This window comes from Globicephala melas, chromosome X, assembly GCF_963455315.2.
Source record: "Globicephala melas chromosome X, mGloMel1.2, whole genome shotgun sequence".
Lineage (NCBI taxonomy): Eukaryota > Metazoa > Chordata > Mammalia > Artiodactyla > Delphinidae > Globicephala > Globicephala melas.
This window is the reverse complement of record NC_083335.1, coordinates 1,062,444-1,088,363: the sequence shown is the minus strand read 5'-3', so window position 1 is coordinate 1,088,363 and position 25,920 is coordinate 1,062,444. Positions and strand designations below refer to the sequence as shown.

Below are 25,920 nucleotides of genomic sequence, written 5' to 3'. Positions count from 1 at the left end.
GTAGGTGCTCAAAAAAGATTTGTTGAACATTGAATGGATGTAGGGTTTATAAACATACTCTAAATATGAGAGCCTCAGTGTTCAGTCCTTGGACCACTTTTCTTTGCTTTTTAAAAATTCTGTAAAAACTGTGAACTAAAACTATACAATAAAGTGCATAAAACATAAATGCTTTTGATACAAAAAATGCAACCACCACTAAGATCAAGAACTTTGCCAGCAGCCCAGAAGACTCACTGTTATCTGCCTTTTCAATCACATCCTCTCCCTTCCCACTAAGTGTAACCCCCATTCTGATGTTTATAATTATTTATTTGATTTTGTTCATAACCGTACCACTTATGTATACATACCTAAAGAATATAGCTTAGTTTTGCCTATTTTTGAAGTATGCAAATGGAACCATACTGCATACATTCTTTTGTTTGTGATATTTTTTACTCAGCATTATGGTTGTGATTCGTCTATGTTGTTGTGTGTAGCTATAGTTTGTTCATTCCTATTGCTGTATAGCATTCCATTGTGTGAATATAATGCAATCATGTGCATTTGAGTAATTTTTGGTGCTTATACATAGTCCTGCTATGAACCTTCCTATGAATTTCTGCTGGGCACATCTAGGAGTGGAACTGCACCATTTTCCATTTTCATCAGCAATGTATGAGAGTTCCATTTGCTCCAAATCTTCACAAACACTTGACATTGACTGTGTTTTTACATTTTTGGCCATTCTAGTGGTTGCACAGCAGTGTCTCTGTGGTTTTATTTTGCATTTCCCTGATTAATAATGAGGTTAATTTCTTATGGGTAGTAGCCATTTGGATTTCCTCTTGTGGAATTGCCTATCCAAGTTTGTTTCCTTCTTTTTTGTACCAATTTTTCTATTGGATAATCAGTCTTTTTTTCTTATTGATTCAAAGGAGTACTCTATACATTCTTGATATGAGTCTTCGTTGGCCTTTTGTGCTGCAAACATCTTCCCTTCTGTGGCTATTTTTTCATTCTCTTTTTGTTATCTTTGGATGAGCATAAAGTCATAATTTTAATGTAGTGAAATTTATTTAAAAATTCTTCATGGTTAGTGCTTTTTGTATCTTGATATCAATTCTCTTTCTTTTCCTACCCTGAAGTTATTAAGATATTCTTTTACTTTTTTTCTTTCTAAGAGATTTAAGGTTTTATATTTATGTTTAGACTTGTAACCCACTGTTAGTGGATTTTTGTGTATAGTGCGAGTTAGGGATCCAGTTTAATGTATTTCCATATGGATATCAAAAAATTTCAGCACATTTATTGAAAACTGCTCTTCTGTGACACCTTTTCCATAAATCAAATGCCTATAAATGTGTGAGTCTAGTTTTGGATTTTCTGTTCTCTTTCACTGACCTATTTGTTTACTCCTAAGCCAATTATCACATTACTATAGCTTTAAAATAAGTCTCAATGTGTTATACAGCAATTCCTCCTATCTTGTTCCTTTTCCTCAAGAGGGTCTTGGCTATTCTTGGTGCTTTGCATTTTCTTAGTAACTTTAAAATCAGGCTTGTTGAGTTCTGCAAGAGAAAATACTTGTTGAGATTTTCACATAGGTTGTGCCGAATCTATAGATCGGTTTGGGGATAGTTTACATTTTCATAATATCGCATTTTCCAGTACATGTACATGGTATATCTTGGCATCTACTTAGCTCTTCTTTAAAGTTTCCCAATAAATTTCCATAGGTTTTTCCATAGAGGTCTTGAAAAATTTTTGTCATACTTATTTCTACGTACTTGTTACTATTTCATTCCATTGTAAATGACATGTTCTTTTAATTTCATTTTCTATCTGTCTGCTGCTACTATATCGATATACAATAGATTTTGTATATTGATTTTCAATTCTACAAACCTGCTAACCTTCCTAGTTAATTCTAATCACTTATTTGTAAACATTTTTTATATGTATAAAATCATATCATCCGTACTCAAGGACAGTTTTATTTCTTTCTTTTCAACCTTTATACCTTTTATATGTGTTTACTGCTTGAGGGTTCAGTACAGTATTGAATAGAAGTGATGATAATGATTGAGAATTTATCTATTTCTCTATTTAAGTCTGTCAAGTTTTGCTTTATGTATTTTAAAACTATATTATTAGGTTCATAGTAATTTAGGAATGTATGGCTGCCTATTGAATTGACTGTTTTATTATTATAACATTTCCTCCTTATCTCTACAAACCTCTTGCTTTAAAGTTTCCTTTCTACTTAACTGAGTACTTAGATTTTTAAAAAATATTTATTTATTTATTTGGTTGCACTGGGTCTTAGTTGCAGTTCGCTGGCTCCTTAGTTGCGGCATGTGGACTCCTTAGTTGTGGTTTCTTGCTTATTTTTCTTGTTTTATTTCATACCCAGTATCTTTGTGTGCTAGAAGTTGTATCTGGAATATTTGTGAAAATAACTTGAGGCCTAGAATGTTGGTTTCTTATACTAGAGAGGTTTTATGTATTCTTCAGCCAGATGTCTGCAGGCACTGCCAATCCAAGACATGCTTAAATTTTGATCAAGAATAGAGATTTCATGGACAACACAGATGACAGAAAACTGGGCTGTAAGTCAATGAAGTGCAAGTTAACTGGTTTACCATTACTTTGAGGATGTAGCCCTTTGGGGACCTAGCATAAAGTGGGCACGGTTTACATCTACTTTTACTCCCTTATCATCCCATCAAGTCTTATTTGAATGCTATTAATAAGCTCATAACTCCTAAATTTATATCTTTAGCACAGACCTCTTCCTTGGATTCCAGACTCATATATCTAACTGCCTACTCAACATCTCAACTTGGGGACTTCCCTGGTGGTCCAGTGGTAAAGAATCCACCTTCCAATGCAGGGGACGTGGGTTCGATCCCTGGTCGGGGAACTAAGATCCCACATGCCACGGGGCAACTAAGCCCATGTGCCACAACTACTGAGCTCGCAAGCCTCAACTAGAGACCCCATGTGCCACAAACTACAGAGCCCACGTGCCCTGGAGCCAGCATGCCACAACTAGAGAGAAGCCCGCACGCCACAACGAAGAGCTCATGCGCTGCAATGAAAAGATCCTGCATGCCTCAATGAAGATCCCTCGTGCCGCAACTAAGACCCAATGCAGCCAAAAAAATTAAAAGAAATTTTTAAAAAACACAACTTGGATCTCTAATAGGCATCTCAAATTAAATATGTACAAAACAGACCCTTGAGTGTTTCCTCAAATAAATCTGTTCTGCTTCAAGCCTTCCACATCTCATTAAATGTCACTATCATCCATCTAGTTGCTCAGGACAAAACCCGAAAATCTTCTTTGAGTCTTCTCTCACCATTCCTCTCCATACTCAATCTAACAGCAAGCCCTCTCTGCTTATCTTTAAATTATAATCAACATCCTTACATTCCTTTTGATTTTTACCACCACTACCCTGTTCTAATCAATAGCTTGATCAATGCTGGTGAGACTAATCTGGTGGAGGGTGAGAAACTGATGATGTAAGAGAGAACAAGGGACTTGCTGAAGCAACATTTTTTATGAAGGGAGAAAGGATGGGATCAAGTGCAAAACTGGACAGTATATTGGTACAGATGTCAGTAAATGTGGTGTTGGAAGTCTGCGGAGTTCAGTGCAAAGCATCAGCTAGGAGTGAGAAGGGGTGTTGGAGAATGGGCAAAGCGTGTTGGAGACTTAGGGGAAAAGCAGAAAATGTAAGATAGAGGCCCAGGAGAGCAGGAAATATTCTACGGTTGCTGTGCAGCAATAAGGGCTCATTTGAGGTAGAAAGCAAGGCTGGGAAGTGGCAATGACTAATGAAGAGGGATAGCATCTACCCTTCCTCTAGGTCCTATATTATCTGACCACTGCTCATCTCTGCCACCTCATCTCCCTACCCCTGCACACACTTCCTTACTGCACTACATTCATGTTGGTCCTGTTTTGTTCCTCAAACATGCTAAACTTGTTTCATTCTCAGGGCCTTTGCATTTCCTGTTCCCTCTGCCGGAAATGTCTTCTCTCAGACCTCTGTTAGCTGACCTCTTATCATCATTTAGGTCTCAACTCCACAAAGAGAATTTCTCTGACCGTTACAGCTAAAGTAACACCCCCGTCACTCTACCATATTATTCAAGTCTACCTTTTGAACGGCACCAAGATTCCCCTATTTAGTTTTCTACTAATTTATTGTCCCTTGCTCTCCCAGGTAGAATGTAGGCTCCTACTTTGCTGCACTCCAGTGTCTATGCAAGTGTCTGGCATATAATAGGTGCTCAATAAATATTGGTTGACTGATTGACTCTCCTTATGTTTATCTTCCAAATGTCTCTGTGCTTTCTCTCCCCTGCCCAACCTCCCTCTGCTCCCCTAACAATCAAATCCTCCCACTTTGCCCTCTGGATCCCCAGTACTATGGAAAACAACTTTCCCTGCATCCTCAATCTCTTTACCACACACTTCACTGCTTCCTCCTGCCTCTATCAGGGCTCTCTCAGGAGACTAAACCTTACCCTGCAGCTCATAGGGCTGATAGGTGAGGCTGACTTTCTTCCTGCTCCCCATGGCTGTTTCTGACCCCCTACCCTTTTGTAGACCCCTCTTCTTCACCATCCCACCAGAGTGAGTTTCATGCCATCTGGGTTTACCATCCCGTAACTCTCATTGTTAGTGTCATCATCTAATCTCGCATTTGTTCCTCAGCTTCATCTAGACTTTGCCATCTGGTTCTCAGTTTCCTCAATCTTTGGAGTCTCACTGCTGGTTGTGCCTTTCCTATTGTTTCAGCACCTGGTAAAATCAAAGGTCACAACAGTAGGACAAAGGAATAATCAATGTACCCATACCTGTTTCTTAGTGCATGGGGGGATCTATTCATCCCATAATCCCAGAGCCGCTCCACTGCAGCAATAAAATAGTGTCGCGTTCTCTTTTGAAAGCTGCGGGGGTCCTGATTTTCACCCTCATCATAAATGTCAAAATCTTCTCTCTTCGTATCAAGTGAGAAAGTATCATCATAGTCAATTTTGTCTTCCTCTGGCTGAAACGTAGTAAGGGTTATTTCCCTTTGATGGCGTTTCAAGACTGTTGGATTTTGAGACCACAACCTTCCAGTCCCTCCTTGCTTTACCCAGGTGGCTTCTCTTTGGGTCTTATCTTGTACTTCATTTATTGCTGCTATTGAATGATTGTTTTCACAAGGGTCCAGGGGCAAAATGATGTCTTTTGTCTTAAAAGCTCTGTGTTTTTGTGACTTCTCTAGGGATTTCTCTTCTCTTGGTATCAGGGTAGCATATTGGTTATCCCAAGCAAGGGGACCCAGCAGCTTGGGGGGAGTATTTTCAGAGCTTTCTGTTGCCCATTTCAGAAAGGGCACTTTTCCAGGTCTATTTACTTTATTCAGTTTAACAAGTCCCTGTGTTTTCTGAAGGAATATCTCTTCCCTGAGATCCAGGTGGGCAGGAGAACCATTGCTAGTTTTTGTATGGAAAAAGTCTTCCTGATGAACAACTTTGCCAGATGCTTCAGGCAATCCTGGTTTCAAGAGAACAGTGTTCTCAAGTTTCTTGTACATGAGTAAGTTTGTGGCCCGTTTCCCTAGGGCGCTGATATTTCTTTGACCTCCAATTACTTCCAAGGTTAGGAAGGCTAAAGAAAGGTTATTTCTCTTGGCTCCTTGTAAGAAATGACTGCTTTCTTGGACCCCAGAACTCCTTTCCACAAAGCTATAACTACAGGCGGATGCTGGAGGATGAGAAGAGTTGTCTTGGGATGGAATCTTGGTCACATCTGTAGGTCTAATTGATGGGAATACTGATACCTGTGCAATGGGTAATGCAGAGCCATTTGTTTGAATGTCATGACTCCTCATAGAACAACCTGGTAAGAATGACTGAATAATGGCCCTTTTCTCCTTCCTGTTGTACTCTATCTGTGTGACGGTGCCCTGGGTCAAATATTTCATGTTTTTGGACCACTGAGTTGAGGTGTCATTCAAAGTTACCCCCCTTTCGAGCTTTATTTCTTCCAGTGGGAGTCTGAATTGTTTCAAATCCCGCTTATCACGTTGAGGTATAGCCTTCTGCTGACTTGGAATAGGAGACATCTTTGTGGTGCTTGGATATTTATCTAGCGTTTTCTTTGTTTGATTTCCCAAGTCTTCCAAGTTTGCTTCCTCCCTTCTTTTTGAGAAATGGGCCATGTGAATCCCTGCTCTTTTTGCTGAGCCATTCAATGACCTGGTGTCTTGAAGTACTGGAGAATATGTCTCCTCATCTAAACCTTCTACATTTTGCTTAGTGCTTAGTGAAAAAAGGTTCTTCAGAAAATTCTTAGTTCCAGTCACTGTATACACCTGAGGCAAAACTACATTCTCTTGGATTAATTTTTCTTTCCTTTCTATCTCTTCCTGAGACTTTTTTTCTTGATTCTGTGTATCATTTTCTTGGACATTAGCCAAGTTAGTAAGAAATACGTTCTTGCTATTTGGAAAAATCATCGCTTTAAGACCTGTGCCCTTGCTAAATTCATCCTCTCCTACTACCACCTTATTCTTCTCTGACAAGAAATTCTGATCTTTCACAGATTTTTCTGATCCCGAAGATGTTAATTGCTTTGGATTGGGCCTTTGCCCAGAACTTAAGGAGTTCTTGCCATGGGTCCTTTTTATCCAATTTGTTGAATCTGGCAAGAACAGAGTCTTGAAGAACGATGTATCTGGATATTCTGCATCTAGTGGCACAGAGCCTTCTTTGTTTTGGTGGATCATTTCCATATTTTTTGACAAATTAGTTTTATTTGACACATGATTTAGTCCCAAAGCTGTAGTATTTTTGTCCATAAACATTTCATCATGAATTAAGGAAGTTACTTCTTGAAACTCAGTATTACTTTCTAACATAATATCTTGCAAGACTGATGTACTATTATCAATTAATAATGCTGGGTCATCAATGTGAGTCTTTGTATTAGTTGTTGAGTTAACTGGTGCCTTGTTTGTCTTTACTAAAGAGATATTAACTTGAAATAAAGCATCATCTTTGGTCAATGAAGCAGGTCCATGAACTCTTTCCTCTTTAAATAACCTATCACTCTCCACTGATAATACATTTTCTCCCAGTGAACTTTCTTGACTATTTGTTAAAACTGCTTCTAATGACTTGGAATCATTATCTTCTTTACTCAAGCCCAAAGGTACACCAGACCCAATAAAGTGAGATGAATTTTTGCCAAATACATTGGCACCTAATTGACTACTAAAATTAACTGGCATATTTGGGGGTCCTAAGGAACCTGTCTTTTCAGTACCTGCTGACAACTTGTCTGATGGAATTGTTGGTGGAGTCATTAGGTTGTTCGATGAACTAGAAATTTTAAAATCAAGTTTCTTCAACTCTACTGTTGTTATAGTTGTCCCCAAATTCTCATTCAATCTTAACGGCAGCTCTGGCTCAGGCGTAGATACTCTTTTCCCACTGTGATGGAGCTCTGGTGTGAGATGTGCCACTTCAGACGGGCGCTTGTTTCTTTCTATTGCTCTAGGTAAATGATCATTAGCCTTATTTCTGGCTTCTTGGAGATCAGATAAGGATAATCCATGTGGAGTAGGATTCTGTCCCAAGAGCACCAGCAAATCACTAGAGGAGACACTTTGTTCTTTAAGCAGCTGCATTCTCTCTCCAGACTGAGGGTCAGTCTTCTCTACATCATTTTCTGGAGTTGTGGTGGCTTTGAATTGCATTTGCCTAGTGCTAGGGTGCCTTGAATTCTGGGAGAAGCTTCTGGGTTCAATGACATTGTTTTCATTCAGCAAGAAGGTTGGAATATCTTCATATGTGTCCTCATAATAATCACCAGTGTTCCTGTCACAACTATAAACCTTCAGTAAGGCTGTCATGCCTCTGTTCCGAAAGTCTGAGTTGTGGCACCCCAGAACCCACAGACCTGGAGATGAGGAAGAATAAGACTCTGGTTACTCATAACCCAGGTCCCAAGCAAGATCTGTGTTAGAGGTTCTCTTCTATTCCCAGATAAATGAAAAAATACTACTCAGTACCATTATATAGCAGGTTGTTAGGTTAAGTCCCTGACACATGGAACAGTAGTACAACAATGGTAGTAAAAGTGGTTTTGCATTGCTGCTGTTGTGGTATATCTGTTTGTGACCACAAGAAAGGGCTGCGATTTAAAATGAATATATATATATATATATATGGATAAAAATGGAGAAATGTAATTATACACAATAGTGGAGAGTCTTACTAGTCACACAGAACTCTTTGGTGACAAGGGAGCAGGACTTAGGTTTAGGATACAAATAACATAAAATCCCACCACAGTTCTAGCAATATTAATTTCTACTATGAACAGGATTATCTGAGTAAAAGAATTTCATGGTGGTAAAGTATATGCATAAACATAAATGAAAACAAATACACCTTTACTAAGCTATCCATCAGGTACCTGAACAGTCTCATCAAGTCACAATATTTGCAAGCAAAATCTTAACTGAATACAGCTTTTCCTCAAAGAGAAAACTTTTCTCAAAGTATATTTCCACAGAGCCCTATGAGACAATGGGATGCCCATGGAAAAGGTTCCTGTGGTCAAACATTCTGGAATTAATGCACACTGCAATCTATGTGCAGCCAGATAATCACTCGAATGGGAAATGAGAATAAAGAGATTTTCTAATATACAAGGATTCAGAATATCTACCTCTAATTCAGCCATTCTCAGGAAGTGATTAGAGAATGTCTTCTACCAAAATAAAGGAGTATATTAAAAAATACGAAGACATGGGATACAAAAACCCAATTTCATGATATTTAAAGCATATTTTTGATGGTATAAAACCATATTGGTTCAGAGTAGACCAGAACTGGAGCTGAAATGAGTAATTTAAATAAGGTTTTTCACTTTAAAAATTCCACTGTTATAACTTAGATAAATCTAATACTTCCTTTTCCTGAGGAAGACAGTAATTGGTTGAGAAAAGGGGAAATGAAACTCCATAAACAGGTCTAGAATGACATCCACCATACTCTGAGAAGGGCCTGGGATTGGGAATAGTGATCAAGAGGAACTTTAGTTATATCTGTACTGGTTGAATTTTTGTAAGGAGAACATATTTTTGTATTACATGTGTGAATAAAAATAAATTAAAACATTATAGTAATTAATTAATAAATTTCAATCCAAGAGCTTAAAGAAGAGTTGATTCTGATTAAAACTCAATAAAATAAATAACCAAATAAAAATAAGAAATTCCACACATATAAAATTTGAAATAAGGAAGGAGATATAACCACAGATGCAAAGAAAATTAACTTATATTTCCCTTGGACACACCTCAGCTGCCAATCTCCCACTCCAACTTCCGAAACAGGCATAAGACGCCTGGCCAAGTTTGAGATTTGATCAGCACTACAACTATATGGACCTGCCTCCAACGTCAGTGATATAACTGGGGCTTTCAATGAACTAATTAATTTTTTAGGCTGATGTTCAATCCTGGAGCTAGTTCCTATCAAAGTAACCGAGAGAGACAGAGCCCAGCTGATCACAAGTGGGTAGGAGCACACCTCAGGCTTCATTAGGCAAGAGCTCTTTAATGATAGTGCAATATCCCTAGCATGGAATATTAACCAATTTTTTAAAATGATGATGTTCATCTATATTTAGTGATATAGAAAAACATCAAATACATTATTAAGTGAGGGGAAAAAAGATTACAAAACATGATATAATCACCATTCTACTATCTGTTTCTGTGAGTTCTACTTTTTCTTTTTTTCAAAAAGATTTCCCATAGTAGTGATTCCATGCAATATTTTTCTTGGTCTGGCTTATTTCACTTAGCATAATGCCCTCCATTTATCATTATTACAAAATATTGGCTATATTCCCTGTGTCATAGTATATATCCTTGTAGCTTATTTATTTTATACATAGTAGTTTGTACCTCTTAATCCCCTTTCCCTATCGTGCTCCTCCCCCCTTCCCTCTCTCCACTGGTAACCACTAGTTTGTTCTCTATATCTGTGAGTCCGCTGCTTTTTTGTTATCTTCATTAGTTTGTCGTATTTTTTAGATTCCACATATAAGTGATATCATACAGTATTTGTCTTTCTCTGTCTCACATATTTCACTTAGCATAATACACTCCAAGTCCATCCATGTTGCTGCAAAGGGCAAAACTTCATTTTTCAATGACTGAGTAGTATTCCATTGTGTGTATATATATATATATATATATATACACATATATATATATATATTCCATTGTATATATGTATGTATGTATGTATGTGTGTGTATATATATATATATATATATATATCCATCTGTTGATGGACACTTAGGTTGGCAATTGTAAATAGTGCTGCTATGAACATTGGGGTACACATCTTTTTTTTCAATTAGAGTTTTCTTTTTTTTTTTTTTGGATATATACCCAGGAGTGGAATTGCTGGGTCATACAGTAGTTCTATTTTTAGTTCTTTGAGAACCCTCCATACTGTTTTCCATGGTGGCTGCACCAATTTGCATTCCCACCAATATTGTGTTAGCCTTTCATTTTTCCACTTCCTTGCCAACATTTGCTATTTGTTGTCTTTTTGATGATGGCCATTCTGACAAGTGTGAGGTGATATCTCATTGCGGTTTTGATTTGCATTTCTCTGATGATTAATGATGGTGAGCACCTTTTCATGTGCCTCTCAGCCATCTGTAAGTCTTCCTTGGAAAAATGTCTATTCAGGCTTTCTGACCATTCTTTAAATTGGGTTGTTTGTTTTTTTGATGTTGAGTTGTGTGAGCTGTTTACATATTTTGGATATTAACCACTTGTTGGTCATATCATTTGCAAATATTTTCTCCCATTCAGTAAGTTGTCTTTTTATAAAAATATTTATTTATTTGGCTGCATTGGGTCTTAGTTTCAGCATGTGGGATCTTTTGTTGTGGCAGGCGGGCTTCTCTCTAGTTGTGGCGCATGGGCTCTAGAGCACACATGGGGTTAGTTGCCCCGTGGCATGTGGGATCTTAGTTCCCTGACCAGGGATCGAACCCACATCCCCTGCATTGGAAGGCGGATCCTTAACCACTGGACCACCAGGGAAGTCCCAGTAGGTGGTCTTTTTGTTTTTGTTTTGTCGATGGTTTCCTTTGCTGTGCAAAAGCTTTAAGTTTAATTAGGTCCCATTTGTTTATTTTTGCTTTTATCTCCTGTAAGAGACAGATCCAAAAAAATGTTGCTACTATTTATGTCATAGAGTGTCTCATCTATGTTTTTTTCTAGGAGTTTTATCGTATCTGGTCTCACATTTAGGTCTTTAATTTATTTTGAGTCTATTTTCGTATATGGTCTTAGAGAATTTCTAATATCATTCTCTTACATGTATCTGTCCAGTTTTCCCAGCTCTACTTATTGAAGGGACAGTCTTTTCTCCACTGTATATTCTTGCACCCTTCGTTGTAGATTGACCAGAAGTGTGTGGGTTTATTTCTGGGCTCTCTATCGTGTTCCATTGATCTATATTTCTGTTTTTTGTTTTGGCTATTCATTATCTTTTGTGTTTACATATAGATTTAAAAATTTTTTGTTCTAGTTCTGTGAAAAATGCTATTGGTAATTTGATAGGGATTGCATTGGATCTGTAGATTGCCTTGGGTAGTATAGTCATTTTGACAATATTGATTCTTCTAATCCAAGAACATGGTATATCTTTCCATCTGTTTGTGTCATCTTTGATTTCTTTCATCATCATCTTATAGATTTCTGAGTACAGGTCTTTTGCCTCCTTAAGCAGGTTTATTCCTAGGTATTTTATTCTTTATTACGTGATTGTAAATGGGATTGTTTCCTTAATTTCTCTTTCTGATAGTTTGTTGTTAGTGTATAGAAATGCAACAGATTTTCTGTATATTATTTTTGGACCCTACAACTTTACTGAATTAATTGATGAGCTCTAGTAGTTTTTTGGTGGTGTCTTTAGGATTTTCTATGTATAGTGTCATGTCATCTGCAAATAGTGATAGCAAATAGTGACAAAGAGTGACACCTGTTGGTGGGTGAAGCTGGTCCCAAGGCTAGAGCAGGCTCACTGGAGGGCAGGGCCAGAGTCCAGGGGATTCTGGGGCTGGTGCCTGCCCACTGGTGGGTGAAGCTGGGTCCCAGGGTCTCTGGCTGGGGGTCGCTGGGGGTCCCGGGTCTGGTGCCTGCACACTGGTTTGTGGGGCAGATCCTGTGCCCTCTGGTGGACAGGGCCATGTCCAGGGGCAGCTGTGGGCTCAGGGGATCTTAAGGCAGCCTGTCTGTTGGTGGGTGGGGCTGTGCCCATGCCCAGTTAGTTGCTTGGCATGAGGTGTCTCAGCACTTTTGCCTACAGGCAGGGATGGGTCCTGAGGCTTATAAGCTAGAGGGAGGATTTCACAATGGTGCTTACCAGCACCAGTGTCCTCCTGGTAGAATCAGCTCCCCAAATGGCTGCCACCAGTGTCTGTGTCCCCAGGGTGAGCTGCAGTTGCCTCCTACCTCTCTGGGAGACTCTCCAGATCAGCAGGTAGCTCTGACCCAGGCTCCTATTACTGCTTCTGCCCTGGATCCCGGAGCAAAGAGTACAGTTTCTACTTCCCACAGCTCTCTGGGACTCTAGAGAGTAAGCCCTTCTGGTCTTCAAAGCCAAATGCTCTGGGGGCTCGTTTTCCCAGTATATGACCCACAGGCTATGGAGCCCAACATGGGGTCAGACCCCTCTCTCCTTGGGGAGAACCTCTGCAATGGTACTTATCCTCCTGTTTGTGGATTGTCCACCTGGGTTTATGGAACTTGCCTATATTGCGACTCCACCCCTCCTATCCATCTTGTTTGGTTCCTTCTTCATACATTAGTTGTAGAAGATCTTTTCTGGTACATTCCAGTCTTTTCCACTGATGGTTGTTCTGAAAATAGTTGTGATTTGGTGTGCCTGTGAGAGCAGGTGAGCTCAGGGTCTTTCTACTCTTCCATTCATTCATCAATGGACACTTAGGTTGTTTCCATGTTTTGGCTGTTGTGAATAATGTTGCAATAAACATGGGAGTGCAGATATCTCTTCAAGATCCTGATTTCATTTCCTTTGTATGTATACCAGAAGTGGGATTGCTGGATCATAGGGTAGTTCTATTTTTAATTTTTTGAGGAACCTCCATACTGTTCTCCATAATGGCTGCACCAATTTATATTCCCACCAACAGTGCACAAGGATGCCCTTTTCTTTCTTTCTTTTTAAAAAAATATTTATTTATGTATTTGGCTGTGCTGGGTCTTAGTTGTGGCACACAGGATCTTCATTGTGACATGCGGGATCTTTAGTTGCGGCATGCAGGATCTTTAGTTGCAACATGTGGGATCTTAGTTGTGGCATGCAGGATCTAGTTCCCTGACCAGGGATTGAACCCAGGCCCCCTGCATTGGGAGCATGGAGTCTTAACCACTGGACCACCAGGCAAGTCCCAAGGATTCCCCTTTCTCCACATCTTTGCCAACACTTATTATCATGTGATTTTTTTGATAACAGCCATTTTGACAGGTCTGAGCTGATATCTCACTGTGGTTTTGATTTGCATTTCCCTGATGATTAGCGACATTGAGAACATTTTCATATACCTGTTGGTCACTTGTATGTCTTCTCTGGAAAAATTTAATGGTATTCCATAAATCCTGTAGGCTTTCTTCATTCCTTTTTTTCTCCTCTTGACTGGATAATTTCAAAAGATTTATCTTTGAGTTTGCAGATTGTTTCTTCTGCTTAATCAAGTATGTTGTTGAAGCTCTCTATTGCATTTTTCATTTCGTTCATTATATTCTTTAGCTCCAGGATTTCTGGGTTCCTTCCTTCCTTCCTTTCTTCCTTTCTTTCTTTCTTTCCTTTCTTCCTCCCTTCCTGCCTCCCTCCCTCTTTCTCTCTTTCTTTCTTCTGCAGTTCAGCAGCTCCAGTTCCAGGGAGGGCACAACAGCATAGTCTCCATGCAGTTCTGTCAGTTGAGGTCAATGTCAGTGAAGACTGTGGAGGGTCCTTGATGGTCAAGGCTGTGAGTGTCTGTGATGGAAGTAGTGGTGAGGGTTGTTGGCCTCCTAGATGGCAAAGGATGCTGGGGTCCTCTTGATCACCTTTTCACCCACAGACTGAGGTCCTAGCTGAGGGGATTCTTCTTGGTGCTGTGTCTGGCATGTGAGCACACAGGCCTTGATGGCAGTGCTGGGTTCTGGGACAGAGATGCACATGCATTGATGGTGGTGCCAGTGTTTGGGGTGCAGGTGCTCAGAGTGACAGTGTAGTTCATGGTTCCTGAGCTTGGAGTGTGAGCACATCTGCTGTAGTGGTGCCAGTTTCAAAGGCACAGGCATGCACAGATCGCCAATGAAGCTGGGGTCCACATTCTCTTAAGGCATGCCACATCAGCTCAGGTCCTGGTGGGTGGGGTGCAGTGGTGTCTTGGTGCTTGGAGGGGCAAGGTAGAGCAGCAACATGGGCCCCAGGGATGATGGGGTCCTCAGGCTCTGAGTTGCAAGCACACCAGCAACTCAAGCCCTGAAGATGGTGGGTGCTGGGGGAGGCCTAAGCCCTGAGGGGAGGATGCAGCTCCTCCTCTGGGGGGAAGGCAGCGGCTTGGACTCTAAGCAGGTCCATCAGGTGGTGAAGGCTGCTGGTGTTCCTGGTGGTGACAAGAGGTGTTACAGTTCTCCTGTTGTCCTTTCCCCATGGGAAGAAATCCCTTAGAGGGGATCCCCTTTGGCACCAAGCTGCTTCAGACTGAGGGACAGAATGACACAAGTCAAATTTTTGATACGCTCTTCTATTTGGCCATCCTCATCTTTGTGCTCCACAGTGTTTCTGATACTTCTTCATTCTGTTCTAGATTTGTCCAAGAGCTATTTTCATTGGTATGTACACAGTGCAAATATTATTCACAATTTCAGGAGAAATGAAGACTTTTTAGACAAGCAAAACCTGATAAAATTAATTAACCAGCAGACGTGCACTATAAGTGTTAAGGAGATACACTATAAATGTAAGCGCATAGATAGGTTGAAAGTACCAGAATGGAAAAAGTATATACCACACAAACATTAACCAAAATAAAGGTGATTGAGGCACATAAATTTCAGAAAAAGCAGATATTATGGCAACAAGTACTACTTCAGAAAAAGAAGGACATTTCACAATGATAACATGGTTAATTTAACAGGAGTACATAACAATCTTAAATTTGTAAGCACCTGATTTTATTTTGCCTCATTTATTTTGAAACAACAAACCCAACAATTACAGGTAGAGCTCTTAACATAGTTCTCTCAGTAACTGTAAGAAGCAGACAAAACATCAGCAAACTTATAAGGATTTTAACAAAATGATAAAGCAACTTGACATACATGGAACAGTCCACCTAACTGCAAAGACACATTCATCTTAAGTTCCAACGAGCCATTAGCCAAAGGAAACCATATGCTGGGCATAAAGCAAGTCTCAGCACATTTCAAAGAACTGAAATCATGTAGAGTATGTTATATGACCACAGCGAAGTAAAAATACGAAATGAGCAACAGAAAACTAGAAAATATCCATATGTTTAGGAATTTAGTAAACCAGTTTTAATAATTATGAATAAAAGAAGTCACAATGGATATTAGAAAATATTTCTAATATTTTAATATAATTGATAATAAAAATGACTCATCAAAACTTCTGATATGTGGGATTTTTCCCTGCTCTTACCAGTTTTATTCAAAATTAAGGCACAGAAAAAAAGAATTAAAAGGCATAAGTGTTGGAAAGGAAAAGCTGAAACTGTCAATATTTGCAACAATTTGATTGTGTACAAGAAAATCTTATGGGACTCTATAAAATAACTGCCAGGTCTTACAGTGAATTTAGCAAGGCTGCAAGATACAAGGTCAATATACAACAATTAATTGTATGTCTTTTGTGTATATGTTCCAGCAAAACGTTATTTACAGAAACAGGTGACCAACCTGCTCACTAGTTTCTTTTTTTATTGAGATATAATTGATAGATACCACTGTGTAAGTTTAACCTTTACAGTGTATTGATTTGATACATTTATATATTGCAATATGGATCACCATCATAGTGGTAGCTATGTGCCTTTATCACATCACATAATTATCATCTTTTTGTGGTGATATGCGGTTAAAGCAGGGTGTAAAGTGAGCTGCAAGAATGATGTACTGATAGGGAATTCCCTGGCGGCGCAGTGGTTAAGAATCCACCTGCCAATGCCGGGGACACGGGTTTGAGCCCTGGTCCGGGAAGACCCCACGTGCCGCGGAGCAACTAAGCCCATGCGCCACAACTACTGAAGCCCGCGCACCTGGAGCCCGTGCTCTGCAGCAAGAGAAGCCACCGCAATGAGAACCCCGCACACCGCAACGAAGAGTAGTCCCCATTCGCCGCAACTAGAGAAAGCCCGCACGCAGCAACGGAAGACCCAATGCAGCCGAAAATAAATAAATTTTTAAAAATAAATAAATAAAAATTTTAAAAAAAGAATGATGCACTGACACATACCACAACGTGGATGACTCTGGCTGAGTGACAATTATGCCAAGTGAAATAAGCCAGACACAAAAGGACAAATAAAAGGGATCAGACTTTTCCCTCAAGACACATAAAGCAGAGTTTTAATTTGTCTTTAGAATTTAAGTGATCACCAAAGTAGTTTAAAAGCTTCTCAAAATATTGATATTTTAAATATCTTTCTCTGCCTACACACAGACACACACACAGACACACACACACACACACACTTTCTTTCTTTGGTTTCGACAATTACAACCATATTATGCATACTGTTTTATAATATTTTTGCAGGTATTTAATTCATTCATTCATCGAAAAAACGTTTATTAAGCGTCTACTATAGGCCAGGCACTGTAAACATTCGGGATTCAGTGATGAGCAAGATAACAAGGTCCCTGTCCTTAGAGACCTTACAACTTAGCTGGAAAACAGATAACAAAGACATAAACACGAATAAACAAGATACTTTCAGAGGTGTTACTGGAGTTTTGTCAGGTTCTTCACTCACTTCTTACAAAACTGCATTTCTTGAAGTAAGATAAATTTCTGGGTATGAAGGTGAATCTACATTTTTATATGCTGAGATTGGTTTTTATTCCCAAGAAATTTCCCCATGAGAATTTATCTCCAGAAAAGCCATAAGTGTAAGAGAATAACTACAGTGTGTAGGTAGTTTTATGTGCTTCCCTCTGCAGATGATGGGGGTGGGAGGGACAAGGAGCCCTTGTTACTCAGCTGCAACAGTGTGTGTTAGATTTAGGCCGGGCCTCTGTTCCTCCTGTACACTGGGCTGGTGCTCTCAAAAGCAATGAGATATCATCTCACACCAGTCAGAATGGCCATCATCAAAAAATCTAGAAACAATAAATGCTGGAGAGGGTGTGGAGAAAAGGGAACACTCTTGCACTGCTGGTGGGAATGTGAATCGGTACAGCCACTATGGAGAACAGTATGGAGGTTCCTTAAAAAACTACAAATAGAACTACCATATGACCCAGCAATCCCACTACTGGGCATATACCCTGAGAAAACCATAATTCAAAAAGAGTCATGTACCAAAATGTTCATTGCAGCTCTATTTACAATAGCCAGGAGATGGAAACAACCTAAGTGTCCATCATTGGGTGAATGGATAAAGAAGATGTGGCACATATATACAATGGAATATTACTCAGCCATAAAAAGAAACGAAATTGAACTATTTGTAATGAGGTGGATAGACCTAGAGTCTGTCATACAGAGTGAAGTAAGTCAGAAAGAGAGAGACAAATACCGTATGCTAACACATATATATGGAATTTAAGAAAAAAATGTCATGAAGAACCTAGGAGTAAGACAGGAATAAAGACACAGACCTACTAGAGAATGGACTTGAGGATATGGGGAGGGGGAAGGGTGAGCTGTGACAAAGCGAGAGAGTGGCATGGACATATATACACTACCAAACGTAAGGTAGATAGCTAGTGGGAAGCAGCCGCATAGCACAGGGAGATCAGCTCGGTGCTTTGTGACCGCCTGGAGGGGTGGGATGGGGAGGGTGGGAGGGAGGGAGACGCAAGAGGGAAGAGATATGGGAACATATGTATATGTATAACTGATTCACTTTGTTATAAAGCGGAAACTAACACACCATTGTAAAGCAATTATACCCCAATAAAGATGTTACCAAAAAAAAAAAAGCCTTGCGGTAGTTATGGAGGGAGAGAGAGGGCGAGAAGCTGACAGCCACATTCGTCCAGAAGGCTGCACAGTGGTTTGATGTTATGTGTGCAAAAGGAGATAATGATGTACTTCCCAGCAATACCAATGTTCACAAGGCACACGGAAACACGTTTAGTCCCTGCGTGTTAACTGCATGTATAAATGTATATTCACCACTACAGTTTAGTAAACACACTTAAACTTTTGGCTGATGGCAAGTAAAAGCACTTTTTAGAACAAAGACTTTTAACTTAAATACTTGATGTGGTGTTGTCTTTAAAATGCCTTGTAATTACCAAAATCACTTGAACCATTTCGTATCTACCCAAATGTAAGCTAGTGGGCAAAAGAACATGTGAATGGCTAGTGAAGCAAACACCACTGTTAGTAAAAGAATAATATAAATAACTAACCTGGGTTTTCCATTGACATGAAGACAGTTTCTCCTGAGAAGGGGAATAGGGTAAGTGTGTCTTCATAGACCATTTTGTGTTTGAAGGTATATCCAGAGAAAAAGACAGACAGGAAGTCAGTCTGTGCTCCAACACTTAGAATGTACCAGTATGCCACCTCATGCAAACAAACCGACAGTTGCAAGCTATCAAAAACATAGCCATTGATGCCTGTAAAGAGAATGGAGAATAAAAGATTTTAGCAGTACCTGCATGTATTACTTTGGACTGTCATGATCTGATTAGAAATGATTATATGTTATGCCCGTTACCTTATTCCCAAGAAGAGATAACATTATACCTTTCAAAAAAGTAAATTGTTAATACTTGATCAGCTAGGTTCCAATGTCAAAGTGTGGAGAGTCACAGACCATCACAGTACTGATGGATTTAGATGCTGTATGGTGGGCGGCAGGCTGATGAGCAGCAGGACGTTTGCATGCTCTCAGAGTATCTCCCTATACACTGCTTATTAGCTGCAAGGAGAAAAATAATAACTACACGGAGGAAAAAACCAGAAAAAAACTCTTGATCTGGTGATCAAAATTAGTATCTGCTAGTGTTCCAAATTCAAGGAAACAGGTATCAAAGAAGCAGGACAACTAGATCCATAACTAGACCCTGAAACAGAGAGAGGAAATGCTACAAAATATAGCACTGATGGATACAACTGGAATATTGGCTACCAATTAGGTAAGGTTATTGTATAAATGTGTTAGATAATGTATTCTATGACTGTTAAATTTTCTGGATTTCATAACTGCACTTTGGTTATATAAGCAAATATCTTTATTCATAGGAAATACACAATGAAGTATTAAGAGATAAAGGGGCACGATATCTACAAGCTATTCTCAAGTTGAAAATAAGTAATAGAAAGTATATATAGAAGAAAGAGAGAATGATAAAGCAAAAATAGCAAAATCTTAAAAATGAGTGAATCTGGATAAAAGGTATATATATATACCCATTAAGGGTATATATATATACCTATATATCTATATATATATACCTATTCTTGCAGCATTTCTGAAAGTTTGAAATTATTTCTAAATAAAAAGTAAGTAAAAGTAACACAGATTTCAATTTATAAACAGAATTGTTTCTGAAAGCCTCTTCCATACATCTATCTGTCCATCCATTCAATAAACATTTGTTTACCTGCAAGGTGGAGGCCCACAAATCCACTAAGCAATGCTCAGACACTAGCTTAGCGCAACTAATTGAGAAGCAAAGTTTCTTGCCCTACAAAGTGTTAAAAGATATTTTAAAGTTATTGTAATTAGAAGCATGGTCTGAATGCAGTATAGATGATTATGTCAATCAGAATACAGAGTCCAGAAACAGACACAGATATAAATGGAAATTTAATACATGACAAAGAGAGCACCCCAAAACAGTAGCAGAAAGAATGAACTATTTGGTAAACGCTGGTGGAAAATATGACTATTCATATGGGACCACAAAAGACCCTGAATAGCCAAAGCAATCCTGAGGAAGAATAACAAAGCTGGAGGCCTCACACTTCCTGATTTCAAACTACACTATCTTTGTAGTGATCAAAATAGTATGGCACTCGCATAAAAATAGACACATAAATCAATGGAAAAGAATCAAGAGCCCAGACGGAAACTCTCACATATATGGCCAACTGATAAATGACAAGAGAGCCAAGAATACTCAATGGGGAAAGGATAGTCTCTTCAATAAATGGTTCTGGGAAAACTGAATAGCCACATGCTGAAGAATGAATTTGGACCTTTACATTACATGATACACAAAAATTAACTTGAAATGGATTAAAGACAAGCATAAGACCTGAAATTGTAAAACTCCTAGAAAACATAGGGAAACTTGTCTTTGCAATGATTTTTTGGATGTGACACCTGAAGCACAAGCAACAAAAGTAAAAATTAATAAGTGGGACTACATCAAACTAAAAATCTTCTGCACAGCAAAAGAAACGATCAACAGAATGAAAAGGCAACCACCTATGAAATGGGAGAAAATATTTGCAAAGCATGTATCTGATAAGGGATTAATGTCCAAAATATATAAAGAACTCATACAACTTAATAACAAAACAAACAAACAAGCAAAAACAATTTGATTTTAAAAATGGGCAGGGGAACTGAATAGACATTTTCCCAAAGAAGACATACAAATGGTCAACTGGTACATGAAAAGATGCTCAACAGCACTAATCATCAGGGAAATGTGATCCTCAGTGAAATAAGTCAGAGAAAGAGAAATACTGTATGATTCCACTTATATGTGGAATCTAAAAAATATGAACTCATAGAAACAGAGAGTAGAATTGTGGTTACGAGGGGCTGGGGTGTGTGTGTGGGAAATGGACAGATGTTGGTCAAAGGATACAAACTTCCAGCTATGTAAGAGGAATAAGTTCTGGGGATCAGCATGGTGATTTTGTTGATAATACTGTATTATATACTTGAAACTTGCTAAGAGAGTAGATATGAAATGTTCTCACCACAAAAAAGAAATGGTAATTATGTGAGCTGGTGGAGGTGTTAGCTAACACTATGTGTTATACACCTTAAACTTCTATACAATTTTATATGACGATTTTATATTAATAATGCTGGAAACAAAACAAAACAAACAACAACAGTCTGTGTATAAAGGGTAAAATTTCAAAGGTATTACCCCCGCAATGGGAAAAGACGTGTGCATAACTCCCAAAATAGTAAAGAAAAATCGGAATTTAAAAACACTTAATTGATCAAAAAATAAAGGAGAAAATACTAAAAATTTAGAAAAAAAGGAAACACAAATTACTATAAATAAATCCCATGTAGATAGGATAAACTCCCCATTTAAGAGGGAGATGGTCTAGGACTTCCCTGGTGGTCCAGTGGTTAAGACTCTGTGCTTCCACTGCAGTGGGCACAGGTTCAATCCCTGTTCAGGGGAACTAAGATCCTGCATGCCAGGCGGTGCAGCCAAAAGAAAGAGGAGAGAGAGAGAGAGTGAGAGAGAGAGAGAGAGCGAGAGAGCGAGAGAGAGAGATGGTCTAATGGGATCTCGTCCTCAGCACAGATTCTCCCAGGGTCTCCGCACAGATTTGCTCTGGCCATTGGCTCCTCCTGACTGGCAGAGTCATCCTTGGGGGGTTTCTCCTCTATTCATATGGCTTTCCTTCCTGGGGCTGCTTGGCAGACAGTCCCTGGCTCAAGGCTCAGGGGTTTGGAGCTGGCTCCAGGTTCTCTGATTATTTCCAAGTTTTAGCAATTATGGATAGAGCTGCTGTATACATTCATGGACAGGTTTTTGTGTGAACCTAAGTTTTTATTTCTCTAGGGTAAATACCCAGGAGTGGGATTGCTGGATCATATGGTAGTTCTATGTTTAATTTTTGAGGAACCTCCATACTGTTTTCCATAATGGCTGTGCCAACTTACATAGCCACCAACAATATACAAGGGTTCCCATTCTGCACATCCTTGCAACACTTGTTATCTTTTGTGATTTTGATAACAGGCATTCTAACAGGTGTGAGGTGATATTTCATTGTGGTTTTGATTTGCATTTGCCAAACTGTCTTCCAGAGTGACTAAACCATTGTACACGCCCACCAGCAATGCATGAGGGCTCCTGTTGCTCTGCACTCTTGCCAGCATATTTAATATTGTCCGTTTTGTTTTATTTTAGCTGTTAAAATAGACATGGAGCAGTATCTCACTATGGCTTTAATATGCATTTCCTTAACGGCCAATGATGCGAGTATTTTGTCATATGCTTTGTGCCTTCCATATATCTTCTCTGGTAATGTGTCTGTTCAAATCTTTTGCACATTATTAGGCATCTGTTTGTCTTCTTACTGCTGAGTCTGAGAGTTTACATATGGATATGTGATTTGCAAATATTTTCTACCAATCTGTGGCTTGTCTTTTCATTCTCTTTAACAATATCCTGTGTAGAGCAAAAGTTTTTCATTTGATGAAATCCAATTTATCAAGTTTTTCCTTCTATTAATTTTGATTTTGGTGTCATTTATCAGAACCCTTTGCCTAACTCCAGGTCATGAAAATTTCCTTCTATGTTTTCTTTGAAACTTTTTGTCGTTTTACATTATACATTTATATTTTTAAATATAAATTTATTTATTTATTTATTTATGGCTGTGTTGGGTCTTTGTTGCTGTGCACGGGCTTTCTCTAGTTGTGGCGAGCGGGGGCTACTCTTTGTTGCGGTGCGTGGGCTTCTCATTGTGGTGGCTCCTCTTGTCGCGGAGCACGGGCTCTAGGCGCACGGGCTTCAGTAGCTGTGGCACATGGCCTCAGTAGTTGTGGCTCACGGGCTCTAGAGCACAGACTCAGTAGTTGTGGTGCACGGGCTTAGTTGCTCCACAGCATGTGGGATCTTCCCGGACCAGGACTCGAACCCATGTCCCCTGCATTGGCAGGCGGATTCTTAACCACTGCACCACCAGGGAAGCCCTTACATTATACATTTAGAGCTATGATCCATTTTAAGTTAATCTTTAAGTGTGAGATTTAGGTTGAGGTTCATCTTTTTGTATATGGGTGACTAATTGTTCCAACACTATCTGTTGAAAAGACTATTCTTTCTCTATTGAATTGCATTTCCATCTTCATCAAAAATCAATTAGTCATATATGTGTGGGTCTATTTCTGCACTATATATTCTATGTCATTCATCGTTGTCAATACAATGCTACCTTGGTTACTGTCGCTTTATAGTAAGTCTTAAAATCAGGTAATATGAGTCCTCCAATTCCATTTTTCTTTTTCAAAATTGTTTTGGCTATTCTAATGCCTTTGGCTTTCCATATAAATTTTACAATATACTTTTCCCTACCAACAAAAAAAATCCTCCTGGGATTTTAATAGGAATTGCATTAAATCTATAGATCAATTTGGGAATAGCTGACATCTTCACTCTACTGAGTCTTCCAATCCATGAAAGTTGCATGTCTCTCCACTTATTTAGGTCTTTTAAAATTCCCTTCATCAGTGTTTTCTAATTTTCAGTGTACAGATCCTGCATGTTTTGTTAGATTTAGGCCTAAGTATTTCATTTTTTGAGCTATTATAAATGGTATTATTTTTGTAATTTAAGTTTCCAATAGTTGGCTATTGTTAATAGAGATATGACTGACTTTGGTATGTCAACTTGTATTCTGCAATCAGACTAAACTCACTTATTAGTTCTAGGAGCTTTTTTGTGGTGATCTTGAGATTTTCTATGTAGATAATCATGTCATATTCAGTTTTATTTCTTTACTTCCAATCTGCATGCTTTTAAATCTTTCTAGTTTCCTTCCCCAATTTACCTGCTGCCAACTACTTTTCAGGGTTCTCAGATAGCTGCTCCATGCATTTTGTATGGAACAATCCTTAACTATCATTCAGTAGGATAGACAGGGTGATTCCATCTTAAACAGAACCAGAACTGCAAAACGCATATATTTTTAATTTTAACGGTTTCAATCAGATTGGTTTCAAAAAGACTGTGCTAGCTATCCACTAGCATTGTATGCTAATACTCTTTTACTCACAAGCCCACTAGTAATAATTATATTATAATTTTGCCAGTCTGACAGGTATTAATTGTTACCGCAATGGTATTCTATTTTGCATTTCTCTGTAGTGAGACTGACATTTTTTTATCAAATTTTTGACCATTCTGACTTGTGTGTGTATATAAACACATACACATATGTGCTCCCACCCAAATTCATATGTTGAAGGTTCTAAGCCCTAGTACCTCAGAATGTGACTGCATTCAGAGATAGGGTCTTTAGACAGGTAATTCTTTAAAATGAGGTCATTAGGGTGGCCCTAACCCTGTATGATTCGTGTCCTTATAAGAGGAAATTTCTACACAGACATGTGCACACACGAAGGAAAGACCACCTATAAGCCAAGGAGAGGGACCTCAGAAGAAACCAATCCTGTTGACACCTTGATCTCGGACTTCTGGCCTCTAGACTTACGAGGAAATAAATGTCTACTGTTGAAGCCACCCAGTCTCTGGGACTCTGTTATGGCAAGCCTAGCAGACTAATACAACATATATGTTTTTGTTTTATTTTTGTTTTTTTTTTTTGCGGTGTGTGGGCCTCTCACTGTTGTGGCCTCTCCCGTTGCGGAGCACAGGCTCTGGACGCGCAGGCTCAGCGGCCATGGCTCACGGGCCCAGCCACTCCGCGGCATGTGGGATCTTCCCGGACTGGGGCACGAACCCGTGTCCGCTGCATGGGCAGGCGGACTCTCAACCACTGTGCCACCAGGGAAGCCCCATATATGTGTTTATATATTATTATATAATCATAGAAAAATATGTTTTAACATGGGCTACTGGACACAAAATGATTAGTGGAAACGTATAATATGGAAGGAGGAGAGAAGATAAGAGGGAAGGGGAAGCCAAATAAATATCAAAAAGATCATGTTGTACACTTTAAATATGTACAATTTTTATTTGTCAATTATACCTCAATAAAGCTGCAAAAAAAAGATGTTGGGTTTTTTTTAAATGTACAATGTCGTGATTAATTTGACTGTTAAATTGTTATAGCTGGCAAGTTTTTTACATATGTAAAATTGCATTCCCTTTGTATTTCATGTGTAATTTACTGATTGAGCACATTTCATATTAAGGATGGCTTATGTATGTTTGGGTAAATGAAAACTGTGTGTCTGATTTATCCTTTAAAAATAAACTTCACTGAATATTTGATGCCTTCTAAAAGAAAATATATGCATTATATGATCATATTTATGCATTTATATAAAATTGCATATGTTCATATGTAATAATGTTTAAGGAAATATGACTCTTATGTGGCACATAAATTAACTGCACATCAATTTGGTGTCTTCAGTTTCCCTTTATCCATTACCCACTGGACTCAAGTGCTGCTTTACTTACTGTGCATGATGTTGGAGACTTGGAACTCTGGATCCTGGGGCTGCACTCCATCTGCATTGGGGAGGAAGCGCTGAATATTCTCTGTGAGGTACCAGCTTTGATTCTCATCAAATACAGAAAACAGGATGACATTTCTCTTGTCTGACATCATCTATTAATTACATGGAATGAAAGGAAGAAAGAAATGCTACTAGTATTGTCAGGTAGAAATTAGCAGTCTATGATGGAAGTGATGGCATGCATATGATGT

General features: G+C 38.9%; 1 protein-coding gene across 1 annotated transcript in view; it reads right to left on the bottom strand.

The window, feature by feature from the left end:
• Nucleotides 1–25,920, bottom strand: part of F8 (coagulation factor VIII) — a 120,354-nt gene that overhangs the window by 49,773 nt on the left and 44,661 nt on the right. The window contains exons 12-14 of the mRNA XM_030850233.2: nucleotides 25,671–25,821; nucleotides 18,711–18,920; nucleotides 4,858–7,954 (exon numbers count right to left, since the gene is read on the bottom strand). Of these exons, the coding sequence (XP_030706093.2) occupies nucleotides 4,858–7,954; nucleotides 18,711–18,920; nucleotides 25,671–25,821 (3,458 nt within the window). The remainder of the gene's footprint in view (nucleotides 1–4,857; nucleotides 7,955–18,710; nucleotides 18,921–25,670; nucleotides 25,822–25,920) is intronic.